This window comes from Drosophila subobscura, chromosome O (assembly GCF_008121235.1).
Source record: "Drosophila subobscura isolate 14011-0131.10 chromosome O, UCBerk_Dsub_1.0, whole genome shotgun sequence".
In the NCBI taxonomy this organism is placed as follows: Eukaryota; Metazoa; Arthropoda; class Insecta; order Diptera; family Drosophilidae; genus Drosophila; species Drosophila subobscura.
Genome location: NC_048533.1, coordinates 19,851,500 through 19,863,258, shown reverse-complemented (window position 1 = coordinate 19,863,258; position 11,759 = coordinate 19,851,500). Strand labels below are relative to the sequence as shown.

Sequence of the window (11,759 nt, the reverse complement as noted above, 5' to 3'; positions counted from 1 at the left end):
TTGAAAATATATTTTGATGGCGTTCACATTTTTCGGTTCTAAGTACTAGGCTTAAGATATAGTTAAGATATATACCGATTATATACCGATATTAATCCATATATAAGGAATCTTTTTAACTGGCATATGTAATGTCAAGCAAGCAAGCTGTTAAATAACGTAACATTTTATTCCCAATAACGTTAAATCTTTTCCGTTTTTCTAGTTGACCGTTTGAGCTTCAACCTTATTTAGCAAACATTGCAATAACTGTAATTGTTAGGAATAGATTTATCAATCGGACAGCATATTAATTTTTGTGCTGAGTGTCAGTAGAAAATCTAGTAGAGGAAAATAATTTATTACCCACGGTATATTTTGAAAATAATAAGGTATATTTCAGTATATTTTTAAAGCGACGCGGTATATTTTATTGATTCATCCGCGGTCACACTAGTGCAATCCCAATTTACAGAAAAATTAATTAAAACTTCTTTTTAGCAACCAGCGCAGCGTCGTTTGCATAAAGTGAAAGCGTTAATTATAGTATAATTAAGTAGCACTGACGAGGTTCTGACATTTAAACAATAGAGCAGAGCGGCATAGACGGACCGGACGCAGAATTTTCACCCATTAGACCCACATATATACATACACACACACATCGTCCAATGACAGGGGCGGTATTTCTTAGGTGTTCTTTGAGATTATTTTTCTGACCGCAGGTGTACATTTTTTTGTAATTTGGTAAACACATAACAAAACGATATCACCTCCCGTATTTTGCCCCATTTATTAATTCCATTGTATTTTGCCGAAAATAACTCCACATAACATATGTACATTGAAAAATGATCAACATTCAGACTATAGAAAATGTGGCAGACTGCACGCCACTTTACCTGCCCCACAGCTTGTATCTCAAGCCGTGGGCAAAAATGCAAATTTCCGTTTCATTGCCGAAAATTAAATCCGGTAAATCCGTATCCAATCTGGAGATAATGGACAAACTGAGCGCCGAGCTCAAACCGGACAAGTTTCTCATGCTCAAGGTACGTACACAAGTTATACCTCGATGGTGGGATTTCTCTTTAAACGATCTTTGGATTGCAGGTATCCAAGAGCACTGTAGACTACATACGCTTCGAAGCGGAGCTGGACGAGCGCAAGCGCCTTCGCTTGGCCCGAGAGCGTTTGGACGGCATTTCGTTGCGCATCTCTGGGTTCAGCGAATCTTTCCGTGTGCGTTGCGCCGAGGCCAAAGATGAGTTTCCCACACGCCACGACTGGGACTCGTATTTTCGCGATGCCCGCAACATGGACGAAATGAAGGCGGGCGAGCGGCCAGACACCATACATCTAACCCATCTGCCCATGCGTTGGTTCTGCCCCCGGCACATGGAGCACGAGGAGCAGGTGAAGCCCAGCGAAAGCATCTTTAAGCGTATGTTCGAGAAATTTGGTCGCGTCCGGGCCGTGGATATACCCATATGTGACCCTTATCGCAAGAGCATGCAAGCGGACATCAACGGCATGCGCACGTTCAGTTTCGAGCAAGAAGTTCTCTTCGAAGCGTGAGTACAGCTTCACTGATCCCTGCAAGTGTGCATATATTTCGTTACAATTGCAATCCCTGCTTCAGTTATGTGCAATTTGAGGAATACACCAGCTTTGTGCGTGCCATGGATGAGTTTCGTGGCACAAAGCTGGTCCGCAAGTTCGTGGACAAGACGCAGGCCATCAACATTACAGTCAACTTCGATAAGCATAAGCATCTTAGCGACACGCACATACAGCGCCGGGAGCGCATGAGAAAGCGCTGCATTGCCAAGGCCCAGGCAGAGGATGAGGAGCGGGATCGCTTGAAGAAGCAACAGGCCGAGCAACTGGAGCGCGAAAGGTTTGATAATTGTTGTGAGTCAGGAAATGAAATCAATAATCAAAATAGGCCTCGGAGCGATGCGATCTTGCAGAACTGCTGCCGAGTATTACTGGTTTCATCTCTTGGCGCTTGATACATTTTTTTCTCACAAAGAGTATTGCTTTTTACATATGTTTCTCACACGGCGGTCGTTGGGCGAGTGGGGCATTTAGCCTACCCTACCGTTCTCTGTATCTTCTAGACGAACAGTTAACAAAACAAATATTCTTATGCATATAACAAACAAACAAAATATAGAAACGAAAAACAAAACAAAAAATCCTGCAAAATTGCAACAAAAATTACAGGCAAAAGCAGGAAGAATTGAAATTAGCCGAGGTGGAAAAGCAGCGTGAACGCGAAGAAAAACGTAAAGAAAAACATCTCAAAAAGATCCACGAGCGCGGCCAGGTGGAGATCTCGCAAAAGATACGCATCGAGGAGCGCAAGCTGCTGATAGCTCAGCGCAAGCTGGAGAGCATACGCACCCTGGAAAAGCTATTCGAGCGCATACAGGTACAGATACAAGCGGGGAACTACACCATCAAATGGTTATTAATTTCGATATTTTTACCTCCAGTTGAAGCAGAAAGATAAGCCACGTCGTGCACGACAAGATGAGGCCAAGGACATTCAACGGGGCCGTCTGGTGGAGAAGTATAAGGCTGCCACAGAGAAGCTGGTCAGCGAGCAGCGAAAAATTGTGCAGGAGATCAAGACCAATACGCCCTTGATGGGCCTGCTGAAGAGTAAATCGAAGAAGAACTCTGCTGCCGATTGCAGCAGCGACGACGAGAATGCCAGAGCTGCTAGCAAGCGACATAAGGCAAATGGCTTGGTCACAGCAGCTGCAGCTGATGGAGCCTCAGACTCCCTCGCGAATGCCGCACTGAATCCATTCAAGCCTGCAGCTGGCATGCCCGTTGGCGCTGTTCCGGTGCAGGCCGCCTACAATGCCGAAGCAGCCAGCGAGTGGATGCAATCGCTGTCCATGTTTGGATACGGCTTACCCGGAGTGTTTCCTGGTGCTCTCTATCGACCCGCAGCTCCATTTCCCGTCTCCAGCAATTACCGAGGCTTTGCTCCGCGTCCCCGCATCCGAGGTCGGGGCCGTGGAGCAGGCTTCCGTGGCGGTCGTTCCGGCTACGAGGGTTCATCCTCGTACTACAATCCCAAGCACGATCGCTATGGCGACGACGATAACGACAACAGCTACCATCATAAGTCCTCGCGCGGAAGGTATATATTTTGGTTAGACTACTGCGAATTAGAATCCCATTATTATATGTCCATAAATTTCTGTTGCAGGCATCGATCGCGTTCTGCCTCATCATATTCCAGGAGTCGGAGTAGATCCCACGGGCGACGGTAAGTAATTCGATGCAGAATGGGTGTTTTTTCATTGTTTTTCAATAGAATTATCTGTCGTTCCAGGCGCTCTCAGTCGCGCAGCCGCAGTCGCAGCCGATCTCACTACCGCAAATCATCTTACTCATCAAGATCAAGGTAAACCTCTCACAGCCGCTGCCTCTAGCCTGCAATTTGGTACTAAGTTTAATTATTTATAGACGGAGTCACAGTCGATCTCATTCGCGCAGTCGTAGCAAGACGCCGTCGCAACGAAAGAACCGCAAACTGGCCTCCACACGACGATCGCGCTCCATCAGCTACTCACGTTCCCGCTCGCACTCTCGCAAGCGCTCACATTCCCGACGCGAGCATCGCAGTCGTCACCACAGTCGCAGTCGTAGTCGCAGTCGCAGTCACAGCCCCAGTCGCAATCATTCGGATAAGAACATTGTCCTGGAGGCTGACAAACTTGTGGCTTCCGCTGAGCAAATCCAACGCACCATCGAGCAGCACACCAAGGATCGCATGCGCGAAGAGGAACGGGAGATAAAGCAGAACTTCCGCCAGCAGCGAACCAACAGCCACAGCAGCAATCATGTGGACACCAAACTGCAAACGGAATCAAACGATGAAGATAGACAAGGCGGCAGTAAGCAGGGCAGCCGCCGCAACTCTCTGGCTGCATAGAGTACTTCAATTATTTTTAGCTTTGTATTATAAGGTTCCACACAAAAATAAATTGTTCTTGCGAAGGTTTTTGTCATTCAAAAATTGCCTTAAGATTTGTGCAAACACAGAAGGAAGCATACATCTGTTCTCGTCGTGATCCTTAAACCATATCAATGGCGCTTGGAAGCCGAAGCATTTCTTTCGCCAAGACGTTATAGTAAGCTCGAATAAAACATATTTAACTACTGCAACAACTGGCAACTGGTACTACGATTGAACCTTTACTAAAATCACACAAAATATATTAGTCTGACCATTTTCACAGCGTTGAACGAGCCAAAAAGGTTGCACTTTGACAGTGTACGGCCAGGAGCAGTTTCAGTATTGAGTAATGCTTTTATGAGAATCTTCTTTCGCAAATTTTGTGCACACTAACAGCTTCATACGCAAGTGTAAACACTCTTACTAAAAAAAACCATAGTCCTGATCAAATACAAATTCTTTTGATGAATTCTTGAAGCTGTGAAAAATGTAAAAATTAGCATTTGCTATCTAAGAGCATGTCAATGACTTGGCCGCGCAAACCGAAAGCATTTTTATTGCAGAATCGACCCAGAATGAAAACACATTTTTGGCTTATATTACAATCGTTTCTTTCTGTTCTCTCTAAAACAATACAAGGCGAGTGGAGCTCGCATTAAAAGCAATTTTGCATGAGGGATTGAGTCAATGAAAGGAGTCGGCGTACAATTGGTGAATGTTTGGGTCAGAGATGGTTTCTGGATTTGAATCTGTTCAGAAGCGTCTGTTGTTTCGCCCCCGATTTCTGCCGCTGCCGCTGCCACCATTGCCACCGCCTCCTCCTCCACCTCCACCGCCACTGGAGCCAGAGTTGTTGTTGCCACGCCTGCGGCGCTGCTGTCCGCCGCTGTTGGAGTTGTTGCTGCCACTCTTCGGGAACTGGTCCCGGTCGCGCTCGTTGAAATTGTCTGGTCCGTTGTTGCTGAAGCCGTTGGAGCCATTGCCTCCGCCTCCACCTCCGCCCCCGCCGTTTCCATTGTTCGACCAGGGAGCGTTGGCAGCCCATGGATTGGGTCTGTTGGATTGGGATGGATCCCGTTCCCGCTCACGCTCCCTCTCGCGATCACGGTCGCGATCCCTTTCCCTCTCGCGCTCGCGCTGCTCCAATGGTGGCTCATCCACAAACTCCGTGTTTGGCTGCTGGGCCTTGACGGTGACGAGCGAGGGCAGGAAGGGCTTCTTCAGGAGCAGCAGCTCGCGCACGCATACCAACTGCGCATTGTGCTGTCGGGGCTCGAAGCGGGACTTCTTCGTTGGGGGCGAGGCCACTTCACCACGGACCTCCACCGCGGGCGAGACAGATCTCGAACGGTCCTTCAAGGGCACCACATCGCTCAGTTCCTCCAACTTGCCAGCGTCGACGTACTTGTTGAGAAAGTCCGCGCCCTGACGAATGGCACCCATCAGACGGGAATCGGGATGCACGCGAATGAAGCGATTGTAGGCAAAAACGCCGACAATTGTGTGTGGATCGAGGCCGTTGAGCATGCCACTCGCCAGAATGCCTTCCAGCGTGTTTTCGCTTATCTGCTGGTGGGTCAGGCCGTTGGCCAAGTCCTTGGCCTCGCGCGCTGCCAGTTCGTCGTGTATTGTGAGCACACTGGGATCGTCGGCACGACGGGGACCCGCCCACTGCACCTGGAAGTTCCGTGGTATGGGCTTGCTGTAGGGCACCTTTTTCTCCCTGTCCCGATCGCTGAGCGCCTTGCTGGGATCCAGATCCAGGCCGGGAATGAAGCCCTTATCGGCTGTGAGGCTCTCGGTAAACTCCACCCTGTCCTCAGGTCCCATGCCGGGTATTATGGCGTCATCTGTAAGAGGCAGAAGCACGTGTAGAGTCTGTGGAACACTCCAAATCGAAAGATCCTACCGTATTCACACTCATCCAAGGCAGCCAAGCTGGCGGGCAATGTGTTCAGATTGTATTTGTCTCGCATAAGATCTCCGGGCCGATTTCTGGTCCAGAACTTAATTGTATGATCGTTCGAGCCGGAGCACAGAATGTGCCCCAGCGGATGCCAGGCCAGAGTCCACACAATGCTGTCATGAGCCGTCTCCACGCAGCCAATTTCCTTATCCGTTCTGCAAGAGGAGATCGAAGACTTTTCTTAGAGAAAATTCATTTTTAGCTGCAAGCTAAATGCCCACCCAACGTTCCAAAACAGAATGGATCCATCGGAGCCGCCTGAGCAGAAGAGGCCCTCGTGTATAGGATGCCAGGACACAGAGCTGGCCTCCTTTTTGTGTCCGCGGAACACCTGCACCTCCTCCCGCAGATTACGTATGTCGAAGAGCTTCAGCAGATGATCCCTCGAGGCGGTGACCAGCCAGTTTCCATTGTCATTCCATTTGAGGTCCATCACCGTGGACTTGTGGGCATGGCTGTGGGGCAAAATCGAACAGGGATTCAATGCAAAGTTGTTGTCAATTCTGAAACTAAGCGGGGGGGATACTCACAGCGTGGCCAGAGCGATGCCGCTCTTGGGATCCCAGATCTTGATGGGCTGCTGGTTGTCCTTGCTTCCACTCACGATCATTCCCTTGTGCGGATGCCAGTGCACGCACTTGACATCGGCACCATGACCTATGAAGTGCGAAAAAATGTTTGCATTTTCTGTGCCAAATCTACAAAAAGTAGATGCTCACCTCTCAGCACGCGCTCCTCTTGGCAGCGCATAAAGTCCCAGATCCTCAGGGTGCCGTCATCACTGCCGCTGACAAATTTGCTGTCCGTGGGACTGAAACTGCGTTTATTGAATGGCATTGGAGAAAGGTTAGAACGTAACGAATAACGGTTTGACTTGTGTGTGTGCGTTTATGTATGTGTTTGTGTTTGTGTGTGTATGTGCATTCGTATGAATGTAGAATTTTGTACTCGTATTTTCAGCATTGCTTTGCTGTGCTTGATCTTTGTTTATATTTCTATAAATGTACAAAAATTATTGAACAAGGGACGGAATATATGTATCACTTGATTGATTTTATTTTATCTATAAGAAGTCATGGCTGCACATCATCAATTGGGTGGAGGTTAACGGTACTTTATTATTTCTCTAGTTTTTCCTTTCTTTGCGTTTATTTCTTTATTTTGAGGCTCTTCCAAATGTAATTTACTTAGCCAAATGATTAAATGTTTTAGTACGGTAAAAAGGAAAAACAAAACAAAAAAAACTATAAAACAATTTGAAAACAAGTTGTAAAATCGAATTAAAGTAATTTTTCGGATAAAAGCGAACGCTTTCAGACGCCGCCGCATCCACGGCGTAAACACGTTAATCTTGATGCCTTCGGGAGTTTACTGTAGAGTCCTACAAGTTGGCTTGACTGTGCTGTCTGTGGGTAGATGCGCTCTCAATATGCTGTTGGCCCAGTTGCCAGAATGCTTCCAGCCTGGAGCAGGCCAGGTGGATCGGGATCGGCATCGGCTCACAAAAGAAAACACTCGAACCCCCGAATTTGTTGAACAATTTGCTGTTTGCATTCAGTTTTTATTTCATTTGTTTTTGTTGCTGTGTTGAGTCTGTGATGCCGCGTAAATAAAATGGTGCACTGGTTTCGTTTTCAGTTAATTTGTTTGCTTTTATTGTTTCTCAGGTATCTCAGTATTTGCATTTCACTTTCAGTCTTTAATTGTTTATAGCTATAACACAGAGGAGTTCTCAATCTGAGGGTTTACAACAGATACAGATATTGGGGATGTTCTCTTGGGGCCCCCCAGTCAGGGAAGGCTAAGAGGGAGGGACGGCCGAAACAGGCTCAATGGCTTGTTGCATGTCGAGTGATAACTTTATTAATAAACAGCAAACAGCAACAGCCCACCAGTAAATATCTAACAAGGTATCTGAGGACTTGAATGCTGGCAACTGCCCACGCGACCCGTGCCAGTTCGTCTAGCGAGACATTGGTATAAGGACAACAACGACAACAATCACTACGAGGGTGAGCGACGCGAGCTAAAGTTTCATTTTGAACTGAGTTCTGGCTTTGGCTGTGGCTCAGGCCATCGCCTACGAATGGGTAAATAGTACAGTTGACAGTTACGATTAAATAGCTATACCTTATTCCCCTAATGGCCTCCTTGTGGGCCTGGTACATCTTGACGTTGTTCATGTTGGACTGCCAGTACTTGACATAGCCGCCGTGGTCTCCGGTTACCATCCAGCTGTCGTTGTGTGACCAGACCATGGTCCGCACCGAAATATCGTGGGCCTGGGCGACACAACACATCAGTTGATTAGCTGGGCAGCCGCTTGCGTCGCTTTCCAACTCACCTGAAGGATCGTCTCGAAGTTGAATGTAAGTCCGTTCCACAGCGTAAACTCGCCAGAGCTGGCTCCGGTGACAAGTCGCCTGCCCTCTGGCGTCCAGGCTAGCGTAAAGATGGGACAGCGCATTTTATTGGTGGCCGTCTTGACGAAGCGCGTCGTCACCGCATTCGAGGGGTTGTCCAGGTAGCTGGAAGGCGGCAGCATATGCGGCACATAGATGCTATCGGGCTGCAGGGCCAGTCGATCCCTGTGATCGCGTTGCCACAGGCGATTCTGCAAGCAAGTTAAATTTTTTGTTTAATAATGCGGCTCGTCCGAGCAAATGAAAGCCTTCACACTCACCTCCAGGGCCTTGATGATGGACGCATTGTAGTCCACGGTCTTTCGCATTACACTTTTGCGCAATCGCTTACCATCGAAATCGTCTTGGGACATGCCGAAGGGCCGCTGAAAGCCACCCGGCATGAAGGGCTTGAACTGGTTGTAGCCATGCTTGTTGGCCCCGTGATGTGGATGGTAATGTCTGTAGTGTTGTCCGCCCATCGAGGGGGGAGGAAGGGATGTGAAGTTCGTCGCCAGCGCGGATGGCGCCGTCAGCAACTGAGGCGGTGGCTGTGATACGTCCATTGCTGATTGTTGTGCTATATATTTGCGGGTCTCTTCTTAGCTTAGCTTACGGTGCGACTGTCTTTCCGAATTTTTCCGCTAAGCGTCGTGGATGTTTCTGCAAAAAAAAAACTCACACATTCACACGGCGACTAGTTTTGTCTGGATTGGCTCGTTTCAGAGCAATAATTAACGAAAAGTTTTGTGCAGGCGACAGCCACACACACTTACTTGTTCTTTTACAGATGATGCATTTGCTTAGGGCTTGTAATAATTGCAATTTAAATAAAAAAATGATTCTGACAGCCGCGTTGAAAATAATTACAGATTGCGGAACAACGCGAATTGTTGCCATTCACAACCAAGCGCGTGCATTTTCTTGTGACTGTCTCTTTTCGATGTTCCTCAAAATGCGTTTAATGCCGGAATAATAAATAATGGTATAATAAATATAGTAGATAATATTAAATTAAAATAAGTGAACAAGAAAAAACAAAAATAAAATGTCAAGGGGTGGGAACCCTGTTTGCCAGAGTACCCCCAACAGAAACCCCACAAGATGCGCATTGAGATTACGACCTTGATTCAAACTTGCATAACACGGGATCATGAATTTCGCCGGCAAAGTTGTTTTAATTACAGGAGCTAGCTCTGGAATTGGGGCCGCAACAGCTCTCAAATTCGCGAAGCTCGGCGCCTGCCTGGCCCTGAACGGGCGCAATGTGGAAAATCTGAAGAAGGTGGCCCAACAATGCAGTGAGGCGAGAAAGTCCAGCCCAGTTCAAGTGATGTCCACCCCTGGCGACATCAGCAAGCCGGAGGATATTGAACGTGTGTGGGCCGACACCCTTCAAGCGTACGGCAAGCTGGATGTGCTGGTGAACAATGCGGGCATCCTCGAGACGGGTACCATTGAGAACACCAGTCTGGAGCAGTACGATCGGCTGATGAACACCAATGTGCGCGCCATCTATCACCTCACCATGCTCGCCACCCCCGAGCTGATCAAGACAAAGGGCAACATTGTGAACGTGTCCAGTGTGAACGGCATCCGATCCTTCCCCGGCGTGCTCGCATATAATGTGTCCAAGGCAGCCGTGGATCAGTTCACCCGCTGTGTGGCTCTGGAGCTGGCTCCGAAAGGTGTGAGGGTGAACTCGGTTAATCCCGGAGTGATCATCACCGAGCTGCAACGTCGTGGCGGGCTAGACGAGGAGGCATACGCCAAGTTCCTGGAGCTCGCAAAGGTCACCCATGCACTGGGCAGGCCTGGACAGGTGTCTGAGGTGGCAGCGGCCATTGCATTCCTAGCCAGTGACGCCGCCAGCTTCACTACAGGCGTAAGTCTGCCCGTGGACGGCGGTCGTCACGCCATGTGCCCAAGATAGACCTCGCACACTCCAAGCAGATCCGCAAATGAGTTCCGATCTGATCAGTTATTGCATTTATTTTGTGACTTTTATAATAAACTTTTTGCTAATCAATATTTTGTCAGAGCTGTTCTGGCACCACAAGTAAGAGCAGTACTCAGATCTCACATTATGAGCAAAGACGAGCTTTAGGGACGATTACAGCGCCATTAAGGAGCACTTTAAGTGCTCAATCGCAGCTTTCATTCTTGCAATTCTTACGCCCAACACAATTTTCCCCTTGCTGCCCATTGAAATGAACTTGCAGCTGGAAAATATATATATGTATTATAAAATTGATTAACAAATTGATTCGGCATAGGAACGGAACATCTCAACGCGGACACATGGCGTGGCGACCACCGTCGACGGGCAGACTTACGCCAGTGCTAAAACTGGCCTCATCACTGGCTAGGAATGCAATGGCCGCTGCCACCTCAGACACCTGTCCAGGCCTGCCCAGAGCGTGGGTGACCTTTGCGTGCTCCAGGAACTTGGCGTATGCCTCCTCGTCTAGCCCGCCATGACGTTGCAGCTCGGTGATGATCACTCCGGGATTAACCGAGTTCACCCTCACACCTTTCGGAGCCAGCTCCAGAGCCACACAACGGGTGAACTGATCCACTGCTGCCTTGGACACATTATATGCGAGTACGCCGGGAAAGGATCGGATGCCGTTCACACTGGACACGTTCACAATGTTGCCCTTCGTCTTGATCAGCTCGGGGGTGGCTAGCATGGTGAGGTGATAGATAGCGCGCACATTGGTGTTCATCAGGCGATCGTACTGCTCCAGACTGGTGTTCTCAATGGTTCCCAGCTCGAGGATTCCCGCATTGTTCACCAGCACATCGAGGCGTCCGTGTTTCGCCAGCGTGGCAGAAACAATTTGATCCACATCAGATTCCTTATTCATGTCTGCTGCGATCAGCAGGGCTGGAGCTCCTCCAGCGGCGACAATCTCCTCGGCGGTGACCTTCAGCTTCTCCACGTTGCGTCCCACAATGGTGAGGAGGCCACCCAGACGGGCCAGGTGAACGGCAGTGCCTGCACCAATCCCGGAGCTGGCACCTGTCACAATAATAACTTTATCTTTGAAACTGGGCATCATTTATTTGTGTTTGGCGCTTCGAACGATCCTCTGGAAGTGGGATGGATGAATGGCTGGTGTTGGGTGTCGAGTGTTGACGATAACAATATCGATAGCCCTGGCTTTTGGAGCTATTTTCGGCCGTTGTGAAATAAAATGGAGTGGAGTGTTAATTGCGGAATCGGTGATAATTATCTGTCTAATTTACGCATATAGAGCGGTCATGACCGCTATAATGTTTATAGTTTTATAATCAGAAGATAACTAGTTAAGAAAGTTTCCCTTTGGAGCTTCGAAGCGAAGCTTTTATTTTGCTCCTACTGGAACTCTCTGTACATTCACACATACATACATATGTATGTATGCTTTCTTGAGCTTGCGTGGGC

The 11,759-nt window shown here is 48.4% G+C and overlaps 4 protein-coding genes across 5 annotated transcripts; 2 read left to right on the top strand and 2 right to left on the bottom strand.

Annotated features, from left to right (window-relative positions):
- Positions 1 to 425: 425 nt before the first annotated feature.
- On the top strand, positions 426 to 4,013 carry LOC117897305 (A-kinase anchor protein 17A). Of its 2 annotated transcripts, none has more exons than XM_034806056.1 (8): positions 426 to 1,031; positions 1,093 to 1,553; positions 1,622 to 1,879; positions 2,209 to 2,416; positions 2,481 to 3,139; positions 3,209 to 3,268; positions 3,317 to 3,406; positions 3,469 to 4,013. In XM_034806056.1, the coding sequence occupies exons 1-8, from the start codon at positions 831 to 833 to the stop codon at positions 3,935 to 3,937; spliced, it is 2,406 nt and encodes an 801-aa protein (XP_034661947.1). In that variant the 5' UTR covers positions 426 to 830; the 3' UTR covers positions 3,938 to 4,013. The 2 variants fall into 2 exon arrangements, with proteins under 2 accessions (XP_034661947.1, XP_034661948.1); XM_034806057.1 differs by having other exon boundaries at positions 831 to 1,031; positions 3,335 to 3,406.
- Positions 4,014 to 4,555: 542 nt separating this feature from the next.
- Positions 4,556 to 9,257, bottom strand: LOC117896962 (pre-mRNA 3' end processing protein WDR33). Its single transcript, XM_034805507.1, has 9 exons — positions 9,106 to 9,257; positions 8,611 to 8,992; positions 8,272 to 8,541; positions 8,058 to 8,209; positions 6,647 to 6,744; positions 6,458 to 6,584; positions 6,149 to 6,382; positions 5,871 to 6,082; positions 4,556 to 5,811 (listed from the first exon to the last, which is right to left on the bottom strand). The coding sequence occupies exons 2-9, from the start codon at positions 8,893 to 8,895 to the stop codon at positions 4,715 to 4,717; spliced, it is 2,475 nt and encodes an 824-aa protein (XP_034661398.1). The 5' UTR covers positions 8,896 to 8,992; positions 9,106 to 9,257; the 3' UTR covers positions 4,556 to 4,714.
- A 172-nt stretch (positions 9,258 to 9,429) lies between these two features.
- LOC117896963 (3-oxoacyl-[acyl-carrier-protein] reductase FabG-like) lies at positions 9,430 to 10,289 on the top strand. Its single transcript, XM_034805508.1, has one exon. It carries the CDS (start codon positions 9,483 to 9,485, stop codon positions 10,260 to 10,262), a length of 780 nt encoding a protein of 259 aa, XP_034661399.1. The 5' UTR covers positions 9,430 to 9,482; the 3' UTR covers positions 10,263 to 10,289.
- A 263-nt stretch (positions 10,290 to 10,552) lies between these two features.
- On the bottom strand, positions 10,553 to 11,457 carry LOC117899629 (cyclopentanol dehydrogenase-like). The gene has a single exon (XM_034809784.1). The coding sequence runs from the start codon at positions 11,392 to 11,394 to the stop codon at positions 10,618 to 10,620; it is 777 nt and encodes a 258-aa protein (XP_034665675.1). The 5' UTR covers positions 11,395 to 11,457; the 3' UTR covers positions 10,553 to 10,617.
- Between the last annotated feature and the right edge of the window lie 302 nt (positions 11,458 to 11,759).

Bases quoted from the DNA above. Each gene is read 5' to 3' on its own strand.
- LOC117896963 (XM_034805508.1), top strand. From the start codon at position 9,483: ATGAATTTCGCCGGCAAAGTTGTTTTAATTACAGGAGCTAGCTCTGGA.
- LOC117899629 (XM_034809784.1), bottom strand. From the start codon at position 11,394: ATGATGCCCAGTTTCAAAGATAAAGTTATTATTGTGACAGGTGCCAGC.
- LOC117896962 (XM_034805507.1), bottom strand. From the start codon at position 8,895: ATGGACGTATCACAGCCACCGCCTCAGTTGCTGACGGCGCCATCCGCG. The intron at 6,585-6,646 runs GTGAGCATCTAC...CGCACTTCATAG, and splicing joins AGAGGAGCGCGTGCTGAGAG to GTCATGGTGCCGATGTCAAG. The intron at 6,083-6,148 runs GTGGGCATTTAG...CTCCTCTTGCAG, and splicing joins ATTCTGTTTTGGAACGTTGG to AACGGATAAGGAAATTGGCT.
- LOC117897305 (XM_034806056.1), top strand. From the start codon at position 831: ATGATCAACATTCAGACTATAGAAAATGTGGCAGACTGCACGCCACTT. The intron at 1,032-1,092 runs GTACGTACACAA...TTTGGATTGCAG, and splicing joins ACAAGTTTCTCATGCTCAAG to GTATCCAAGAGCACTGTAGA. The intron at 3,269-3,316 runs GTAAGTAATTCG...GTTTTTCAATAG, and splicing joins AGTAGATCCCACGGGCGACG to AATTATCTGTCGTTCCAGGC.